At 34.6% G+C, this 11,054-nt stretch overlaps 1 protein-coding gene across 1 annotated transcript in view; it reads right to left on the reverse strand.

Annotated features, from left to right (window-relative positions):
• LOC117113111 (TOG array regulator of axonemal microtubules protein 1-like) overlaps positions 1 to 9,681 on the reverse strand; it is a gene marked incomplete at its 5' end in the record, with an annotated part of 29,953 nt that extends 20,272 nt beyond the window's left edge. Inside the window, 8 exons of the mRNA XM_033256353.1 lie at positions 245 to 376; positions 2,558 to 2,678; positions 3,599 to 4,031; positions 4,640 to 4,800; positions 7,298 to 7,408; positions 8,112 to 8,386; positions 8,890 to 9,104; positions 9,451 to 9,681. Of these exons, the coding sequence (XP_033112244.1) occupies positions 245 to 376; positions 2,558 to 2,678; positions 3,599 to 4,031; positions 4,640 to 4,800; positions 7,298 to 7,408; positions 8,112 to 8,386; positions 8,890 to 9,104; positions 9,451 to 9,681 (1,679 nt within the window). The remainder of the gene's footprint in view (positions 1 to 244; positions 377 to 2,557; positions 2,679 to 3,598; positions 4,032 to 4,639; positions 4,801 to 7,297; positions 7,409 to 8,111; positions 8,387 to 8,889; positions 9,105 to 9,450) is intronic.
• Positions 9,682 to 11,054: the final 1,373 nt, after the last annotated feature.

An 11,054-nucleotide genomic window follows, 5' to 3' on the forward strand; every position in this document is an offset into this window, starting at 1 on the left:
AAATACATACCTATTATCATTAGGAAGACAAGTATGATGATGATACTGATGACGATGATGATGATAATGATGAAAATGATAATGATGATGAGGATGATGATGACTCAGATGATGATGATCAATAATGACGATAATGGGAAAGACACATTATCATTAATGAACCAATACCCTCCTCCATACAAAAGCAATTAGTAATCACAATCATTTCTTGATAGATTTATGAGAATTGACACAAACCCCTTACCAATCATCATTTGCCAAGTATGAGAGTGCATCTCGCAATGCGTTATCAGGATTATTAAATGGCTTCATCTCGCTACTGTCCTCGTGAAAATCTTCTCGCATTGTTCCTGGAGGCGACTTCACTTCCGTAGCACTAATAACAAAAGACAAGCAACATGATTATGTTTAGTTCAGCGGAAATGTTTTTGACATATCAAATTTATTTACCGGGAATTGCAGGTTTAAGTTTATGTAGCTTATGAAGCTATACTGTAAAGCCTTTTATTTTCACATGCCTGTAATTATTACGATTTTTGGGATAAAACAATGATTGCCAAAATTAAGGGCACGTGAAAATTGTGAAATACTGAATGGTAGTTCATCAAAAGCTAAGTTTTTATCTAGTATACAACTGATATTCCCTGAATAAAGATTTTGTGGAAACGTTAAAAAAGACAAGAATTCGTAAAATTAAGAAAATAAAAGGTCACGAAATATTTTAAATTATAAAATCACAAAAATAAAGAGCTGCGAAAAAAAAGGAATTTACACTAATCTTTCAGTGTTAAGGTAATAAAAACATGCACAATAAAATTAAATATTTGGAATTGCTGAATTTGTATTCTTACTTCAATTAAATAGATATTTAAATATAAAAGAAATTCAAAGTTTATACTTGCTATTTGATTGGGAGTCTTTTTGTATTATTAAACCTAGTCTAATTATAGTCTTGCGAGCCAATTGTGCAGCAATGATGCTGATATCGAAGAAAAATAACATTTTATTTTTGGCCTGTTAGTGCTATTACTGTGATTAGAAACTTTAAAATTTAAAAAAACATTTAGTTTATTGCAATAGTATTGTTTATTTTTTGTTTGTTTCTATCTCTCGACAATATTTCACACTTTTAGTTATCCTAGAGGGTATTTTGTTGTATTTTACTTTATCCTGAAATGTTGTACTAAAAAAATAGGGAAGCAGTGGTGGATCCAGAAAGAGACTTCCTGGCCCAGTGAGAGACTTTCTGGGTTGTGGGTGAGTACACATCAGCCTCATCACGGTTGGGACTGAGGTTAAAATATTTATGATTATGGCACCTCTAGATGACCGAAAATGGCACTCTCAGACTTAAAATTTGAATACAACTTTCCATTTTTTTTGTTTTTATTTTGAAAAAATTGGGGGTGGGGAGTGGGTGTTGCCAGGCTGACCAGGTCCCCCTCCTTGAATCCACCACTGGGAAGGTCTTTGTTCAGCCTGTTTATGCACCCACTACTGTGAAAAAGTTTATGCACCCACTACTGTGAAAAAAATTTATTAAAAAAACCCTATATTTTTAAAGCTTTTTAGCTCAGTACTGACAGTGTATCTTAAATATCAGAGATCTAAACAAGCAGAAGTCTTTAAAAAAAAATTTCATATTAGTTACTGAGCTTTTAACAGGAGAATAAATAAGAGCTCTAGTCATTCAGTCTATGTACTAGATCAAAGTTGATAAAATAATGGAGACAGCGTAACATTAGACTAGCTATATCAATTTCAGACAACCTTTTACACATATAATCCCTCTCTGTTCAACGTTTACATTATGGATAAAGTTTGTTAATATTAGAAAAAGGTAAAATAATCAGGGAGTTTATATAGATCGTAGTTTCAATATTCTTGACAGGTTTAGTGAATTTTACGAGCGAGATCTCGTGTTTCAGACAGTGAGATGTGGTCGAGAATATTGATAGACTGTTCTTCATCATTATGTGTACTGTAATTCAAACTTCAAGAATATCGATGTTTTATATTTAGGTAAAATTAATAGCATTTTGAAAAGTAAACACTGAATAGCCCACAGCAAAACGTGAGGTTAATAATAATAAGGCCAAACTACCCAATCAGAGTAACATTTAGAAATCAGGATCAGCCAGCAATTTTTTTTTTTTTTTTTGCCAATATGGCCTAATTTCTAGGGTTTAATTCATATCATTGCTCTTGCCGATGCATTTTGGTTGATAAAATCTTAACCTCAGCTATATAATCCTAGTTAAAGATGAATTGACAAAAACAAAAATATTTGTATGTTTTTTTGGTACTTTGCATGGGACAATACATCTTTCAGACATCAAAGTTATTATCTGGAAATATTATTATTATTTGGTAAAGTATCCTTTTGAAATATTTTGGGGTCATCCTGGGCAAAAAAAAAAAAAAATTTCCAAAAAAGATCCAACCATAGACGTTAATGGTTAAAGCTCTGTCCAATTTCGAGTGATCTTCTCAATAATACCTCCATGTTATTAGTTACAATGACTCTGTAGGCTCAATTAATTACCACAGTACTTACGTCTTGGATTTCCTTTTATGGGCTGGAGGCTTGTGAGCAACCATGGAGGACGTTTGGGGAGAACGTTCAGTTGGGGATTCGGGATTACTCTTGGGTGAAAGCCGTGAAGTTATAGCAGTAGCTGTAATGAATGACACACAAAGAAACACATATTTGAAAAACATAATTTCTTTGGATTATTTATCTGTGTTTATTCACTTGTTTATTTGCTTCCACGAAGACTGTTGGGAAGTATTTAACCTTAGAAGTTTTGGAAAATTGGAAAAACAAGAAAAAAAAACTCCCAAGCCAACACCCACACGGCAGGATAGGGATACACACTGGTTGCTGACCAGGGATCAGTCAAAATTTACCGTGTCCAGTACCAGTTGAGTCTCGGCCATCCGAGGTCTCGAGCGCCTCCTGTCCTGGTAGAACCAGAAAGCTAGCTGGCAATGAATAACAAAAATGAAATCAAAGAGAACAAAACAAGTGAGTTTTTAAGACATTCTAACCGATTATGCTTTAATATACACTTTCCATAGTCGTTTGTACCAGATGCTTATATTTTTAATAGGCATTGAAGAACCAATTTACAATAATAATTATGTGAATGTACGCGTGACAAACACGTACATTCTTATCCTGTTCTCATCTCCCTGTAAAGAAGTATAAATGGGTATCTGGTGGGATGCTGCTGTCTAAAAAGTATCAGCCATGACATATGCAAAGAGAAAAGACAGTTTGCATCCATATAGATTCATTGACTAATGGTAAAATTGGAAATGCAATTTGGCAAGTCAAAATGGGCAAGAAATTAAGGCAAGAAGCCATAGGTCCAGTATTCACATTTTACCCAGTGTACACATTTGGCCCATGTGTATCTATTCTTCCATATTCCGTGCTACAAATGCCATCAAGGATGTTCATGCTTGTCCATGCCTCGAGCACTTTTAGACTTTGGCATAACATACTATATAAAACTACAATACACTACATACTAAACATTATTATTATTTATTGATTTTAGATCTCTTAAGAAATACTAAAGAACATAATTACCATCAATGACAAACGCATCAATTTGTTTCAAGTTTTCTCTCTGTATCTCTTTCTGGCGTTTCCTTTCTTCTTCCGCTTTCTGTCGTGCTTCCTTTTTTCTCCTGCTTTCTTCCTCCACTGCTTTTCTTCTAGCTTCCCTCTCCTCATCCATTGCAAGTTTTTTCGCTTCACGTTCAAGCTTCTTCTGTTCTCTTTCCAGTCGTAGTTTTTCTTCCCTCTCTTTTTGCTTTGCCTCGCGCTGTTTTTGTTTTTGTAATTTTTCTATTCGGTTTTCTTCCAACTGCTGCTGTCTCTCTTCGTACTCTCTCTCAATCTGTAGTTTTTCTAATCGCTCTCTTTCTCGGTCCTTCTGTGCTCGTTTCATCTCCAGCTCTTCCTGTTTCTGTCTTGCTTTTTCGCTTGTTAATTTGGAAATAGTTCTATGAGGCAAATCCTAAAAGGTAATCAACAATAGTGTTAATATCTATGCAAAAAAGAAAACATTATTCAGTAACTGTTGCAGTTGGTATAACACGTCCTCTATCTCTTAAGGCAGAAACCCTCACTGTGCAAGTCTTATTTTGTGTTTTTAGGCAAGGTACTTTACATGTTTGTATGTCTCCACAAAGAAGCATAAATGGGTACCTGGTAAGATAAATACCAGGTCCTGATTCTAGCCACTCCCTGGGGAGCTGAGGATGTGTTCCATAAGTGACCGGGGGTAATAATGTTAAGTGCATAGAGGCAGTTTATTGCAATATGCGCTATATAAATGTCACATTATTATTATTAATACTATTCCTATTAATATTATTATTGTATTTTTTATGTGCACAATTCTAAGGAAATAAGAAAACCTTATGACGGAAATGATAGTTTTGTATAAAAGCAAGCAGAGTAAGATATCTGAACCTCTTTTATTATTATTATTATTATTATTATTATTATTATTATTATTATTATTAATTGTATTTTTCATGTGCATCATTCTAAGGAAATAAGAAAATCTTATGACGGAAATAATAGCTTTTTATAAAAGCAAGCAGAGTAAGATATCCTAACCTCATCATCACTGTCGTCCACGCATTGATCATTTTCTATGCCACCCACATTTATCCCACTGCCTTTCTGCCCAACAGATGCATAGTTGTTCTTTCTGATAGGTTTGTCATATGCTAAATTGGAATTTTCCAGGTTAAGCGCACCACCTTGTCCAAACACACCTTAAAGAAAACGTTTAGATACAATCAGGTGAAATGAACTAAAAAAAACATAATACATAACAAATTAATTGTGAAATTAACTTCATTATCGATTGAACAATTGATCAATATTACAGCATGATAATTTCATTCAGTCATCTCCATCACTGGTAGAAAAACAACTTTAGATAGTCATGAGACAGAAATGGAGAAACATGAAAAACATGCCAAGTACATACTAAAATTAAGTGTAAATTAAAAAATTAAAAAAAATCAATAGCATTTTACATTTTTAAGGAGAGGAGTGAAAATAATTAAATATTGCAAAAAAGACAATTATTAAAATATCTAATAAAAAACATGAGTTATATTGATATTTTATTATCAATTTTTTAAAATTTAAAAACATTCATATGAGGCATATTGTGGCAAAATGGCTAAATTGTAGCAAAAATTGAAATTCATGTTATTGGTATTTTCAGATACCTGAGTATGTGATCTTTAAAATGAGGGGTCATTCATTGAAATTTGACATTTTAAGCCTAAGTTACTGGAAAGTGAATGTACATGGTTTTGAGTAATTGCCTTTCAAAGTTATTAGTGGATACGTTGTTTAATAGAATGAACTATGAAAATAACGTTAAATAAACAATTTGTTGACCGCTTATTTTCTGCCTCTTTTCCTCTTTTCTGTGATTACCTTTTTTATTGCTTTTTCAAGGTTAAGAAGAATAAATGAAATGAAACGACACAAAATTATAATGTAATGTCGTTAACACATTCGCTGTCAGGGACGCGAATTCATGTCCGACAGGGTTCACTGGGGGTGCCAAAGTCTTGAGTTCACATCCACATATGTCTAAAACATACCACAATTGCATTGCATGTAAACTCGCTGGCACTGGTTGTCAGAACGTGAACTCTCATCCTATCAGTGATCAGGGCAGGATTTACTTTTGGAAGTACAAAAAAGAAAAGAAAAAGAAAAGAAAGAAAGAAAATGAAAACGCTCAAAACGCTTCAGGTTATTTTAAAAAGTCTAGAACGCAACAATTTCAATGGGGGAATTCCCCCGTACCCCCTAGGGTGTTAGTATCTCGATTGGCCCCCCCCCCCACATTCAGTCACTCCTTTTCGACATCTCTGGATCCGCACCTGGTGATGATCTAAAAACAGATATTGTATTTTTGTTCGTGCTTCACTTCAGTTGATGGGAATGTTTTTCATTATGGTGGAGCACTTTTTGCCTCAATCGCTATGCGATGAAACTAGGAAAAAAGGTGGGCAGTCAACGTGTTAAATGACATAAAATAAAACAATATCTATAACTGGTAACTGTGAGCAGAAGTTTGAACGGATCACCATTGAAATCGATTGGTTGTGTGCACCAGGCTGCATTTATTACTATATGCTCCTAGTATCTTTGATAAATTAATTTACATGAAATGAAAATATATTGGCATATTGTATGATTTGAAGCTAAGTTGAAGGTTATGTTATAACAGACTATAATAATTAAGAAATTATTTTCCAGATAGGATATCATATAACCACAATAAGAGGAATCAACTGACACTATATTACACAGCGCTAACACGCAACACAGATATTATAATATAGAACTCAATTTAAGAAGCCTTTATATTATATTATTACCTAACATTAATCATCCTAATTGTATTGGGTATGAATGCGTTTGTTTGTCGCAGTGTTTTTGTTAGTGAATTTACTGTACAATTCGGCTGGATTTACTGAAGCCTATATTCTTTGATTGAAATGGATTGTCAATTACATTAAAAACTGTACCAGTGGGAGTGGCTTGCGCAATGATTGACAATCAGGCTTTGAACACTCCTCGATGTCAGCTTCACTTGAGTCCATGGGCAAACACTTTAACTATATTTGTTTCCCTCTACCCGGGAGTACAAATGATTGATTGGTAAGAAGCTGTGCCAATGAATGAATTTTGTGCACTGTGTACGGCAGGATGACCAGGTATACTCAGTTAGGGAGCAGTGAACAGGGGTGGATCCAGAGATGTCCTAAAAGGGGGACCGAAAGTTGGCCCAATCGAGATAACAACACCTTAGGGGGTCCGGGGGCATACCTCACGAAATTTTTGCTTTTTGATGCCCAAAAATAACCTCTGATGCATTTTGGGGGATCAACTTTTTTCTTTTTCTTCCTTTTTTTTTCACTTTTCAAAAGTGGGGAAATCTGCCCCTGGTGAACTTTTGTAATGTATGTTACCCAATAGCGAGGAGAAATAATGCTCTTGTGTATTTTTGGAATGATTACAATACAATATATAAATATCATATTTATACAATATATAAACTAGGGTACTCCAGTGACACTGATTAAATGAGTTCTTCAAAGTCTATGAAACTTGTAGAACGTGGAACTGTTTTTTTAAATCTGAACTGAACCAAGGACTTTTAGATTACAAGGCAAGCACCTAAACCACCACACCACAGCGCCATTCTGCTTAAATCAAAGTACAGACAACAAATCTCACCTCTTCCAATGACACCACCAATGTCATTACGGTTTGACAGCTGTCCATCATCTGTCAGTTCTACACTGCCTGTATGATTGAATGATGCCATTGACAATGGTGTGGTTTGAGCTAAAAGACACAAAAGTTAATTTATTTTTAAAAAAATGTTCAAATAATTATTATTTTGTTCGCTGTAAACAATCTTTATGTAGTATAAAAGCTATTGAGTGTATGGCAATTAAAAAAATCTTAATTACAATGAATACTTTATCATTTTACCCAACAATTTCCATCAACCAGATCATCAAATATTATCATATGAGATATAGAGAGCTGCTTAGAACATTGGACTAAACTAAATGGTAGCCACTGTTCGTGTCCTAAAATGTGAAGACCCTTCCAGATGTTCGGTCCATGGTTCAATATCACCAATATTATCGTATTTTAGCTGGACAGTTAATATAAAAACTACAATAGTGCACCGCCTTTTTGGGTAGACACATTATATTGCCCCCGTGTGCTATAGCCTCTGTGCATGTTAAAGGACAGAAAAAATGAGGTTTGTCTCCTTGTATATACTTCTCGAATCATGACCAGTAGGACCTCACTAGAAGTCTTTGGAGGAATTTTGTGCTGTATCCTTGGGCATGTGTCACACCAAAACATCAAAAGTTAAAATACAGGAACGTATGGTTCAGTTTGAAAAGCATCAGCATGCTACTTGCAAATTTACTGGTTCAAATCCTGCATCAGCCTATCATTTTTTTTTCTCCTCTGACGATTCTTCATATTTCTTAAAATCACCAAAATAAATTTTGATGTGATACCATACCTTGCCTTCTTCGCTCCCTTGGATTCGTTTTCTTAGCATGTGTTGGAATTGGTGGCGAGTTGCTCCGGATGTAACCATTATCATTCCGCCCATATGCATGACCCACCACACTCACGTCCGATGTGGGCTTATCTCGAAATGTTACACCACTAGTCGGATTATACTCAAAAGGATTCGGTTCAACAACATTTTCGGAAGACATTCGTCGCCCAGCCGAGAAGACTCTGGCCATTACAGGTTTACCACTGAAAGGCGAATCGGTGCTATTTTTCTTTCTATTTAATATAAACAATTAAAAAAATAACTGATTAATTCATGTATTTATTGTCAATAGTATAATAATACAGAATCTTAATCTATTATTAAATTATTAGTTAATAATTAATTCATTAATAGATCTATTAAATAATAACTATATATTCTCCAATATTATTAATATATCACTAGTAACTATCAATTGTTAAAAAGTCAAGATATTTATAAATTGATAACTGTAAATAAATAATTATCATGGATTACTCAATCATTCAATTTAATGGAATTCACTTTTACAACAGTGACACACATAAAAATATTTATGGTGCATCCGAAATTGAAGATAAATCCTTGTTATAATTGTCTTGCATCAATTTTAAAGTAATACTAAAATAACATCAGAAAAACAATCTATTTGTATTTATAAATGATCTAATGTCAAATAAAATCATTTGTTGTATGTTTACTGTGTTTATTTCCTATCATTTGTTGTATTTTCCTATCATTTGTAGTGTTTTCTTACCCTTTCTTCTTAGGCGATATTTTCTTTTCATGAACTGATTCGGTATTGAAGGTAGAACCCATGCTGAAGATACCACTCTCTTCCAGGCCAGATGATGGAGAGCTAGATTTATCACTATGGTAACCGTTTCTATCAGCATAATCATTTTTCTCAATCTGCTGCTTCTTTTTCCTTGCAGCTGCACTATTGCGTAACCTGGCCAATGACGACTCCATCTGTTTAATTGTACGAAGATAAATGAGGGAAAAGAAAATAAACAAACGGTGACTGAGATAAAATGTTGAAATTACCTTATAAGAAAAGATATAATCATTTTTATAGTATTTATTGTTACATCTTCCTTCAGTTTTGGTAAAAACATCTTTGAGCCTCCGACCATTAAAATTATTATAAAAATACCTCAAGCACCAAACTTTACCCGCATAGCTAACCCAACAGTGGCCTATAGTGAAACATCAAAAGATTTTTTTTAGTCCTCTGCATGCATGACTCTTCTAACTGCCAGTCATGCAGTTGAACAATTTTTCCAGCCAAAAAAAATTAAATAAGGTAGATGCTTACAGAATCCAAGTCCTCATCATCAGATCTCATCGTCCCATACGACTGGTCCCAGTCATCAGTTTCCTCTCTTGGGCTCTTCTCTATTGGCGATAATGTCTGTCGACCGTTGCGTTTCCCAGCAGACCTCGCTACAGTTGGTTTTAACGGGATTGGTGAACCTGCTGGTTTTGATTTCTTGGGACTTTCATGAAGGTAGAAATCTCCAGGGTGGTAAGTTGAAGGGGGTTCTGGGAGGGGGGAAGAAAAGAGAGGGCAGAAGAAAAGAGAGGGCAGAAAAATGTTAAATAAGTATAATGATAATCATTATATAACATTATTAACAATTAAAAAAATGTAAGTCTTAAAGCATTTTATAAACCTACCGAGCGTCTAATATGAACAAGTACGAACAGCAGTACATTCAGAAATATAGTAGTTTTGTTATTGTCAACATTTAAAGGCTTGCAATTTGTATGAAAAAAAGAGAAAAGCATTTCTTATTTACAGCAACACTGTCTCTGGTTTCTGGTTACTCGTACATTCATGTGAATTGTCAAAGCAGAAATCGTGGATGGGAAGAGTTAGAAGTAGCCACAAACTCCCACTGGGAGCCTATTTTTCAGATTTTTTTCTCATCCAGTGCACCATTACTACAGTACTATACATAGATATATTATTGCCTTCTAGATGTGTATAAGAGACAGCTGTGTACGGCAGGATGACCAGGTATACTCAGTTAGGGAGCAGTGAACAGGGGTGGATCCAGAGATGTCCTAAAAGGGGGACAGAAAGTGGGCCCAATCGAGATAACAACACCTTAGGGGGTCCGGGGGCATACCCCACGAAATTTTTGCTTTTTGATGCCCAAAAATAACCTCTGATGCATTTTGGGGGATCAACTTTTTTCTTTTTCTTCCTTTTTATATAAACAGTTTTCATCAACAATCGCTTACAGGAATATTAAATCATTTTTCGTAAGGATGTTGTATTAGCAATATGCAAGTTAAAAAAAAAAATGTGGATCGAACTAAGTGGCACACAAGCAGGTCTTTCCAAACATTCCAAAAGCTGTAGGTTTAGGCTTGAAGCAGGTCCTACTGCAAGTTGCCTTAGGGACAGGCAATTTATCTAGGCCTAACAATTGTTGCTCAATTTACATTGGAGTATTAAATGGGAACATGGTATAATATAATTGGTTGAGAAAGGAATTGGTTTCTGGACAATACAAACATTGGTCTTTTTATCGGAGTACAATGTATATGATTGATTTTGTATTCAATAACCAGTATAGCTTTAATGTTATCTTGGAAAGTTCACATTGCATCTGAACAGCAATATAACTTACAGTAGATCAGGCAGAATTATTCATGTGCTAGGGTAAACACATAAACTCATTTCTTCCAAGTGCTTTATCAGAGGCGTATCCAGGATTTCGAAAAAAGCAGAGTGTGAAATATTAGTCACCAAATTTTGAACTTAGAAATACCGGGTTGGTATTTGCCAGGTGGGGGAGGGGGAGATACTTTCACTGATAGTTAAGATGCTGTGCTTTTGTTATTTTCTTTAATTCATTTTGTTTTCAATAATTTTGTTTCTTCTAATTATGTATGGCCTTGCATGGCCAT

This window comes from Anneissia japonica, unplaced genomic scaffold (assembly GCF_011630105.1).
Source record: "Anneissia japonica isolate Jap-2015-1 unplaced genomic scaffold, ASM1163010v1 scaffold287737_len543101_cov190, whole genome shotgun sequence".
Lineage (NCBI taxonomy): Eukaryota > Metazoa > Echinodermata > Crinoidea > Comatulida > Comatulidae > Anneissia > Anneissia japonica.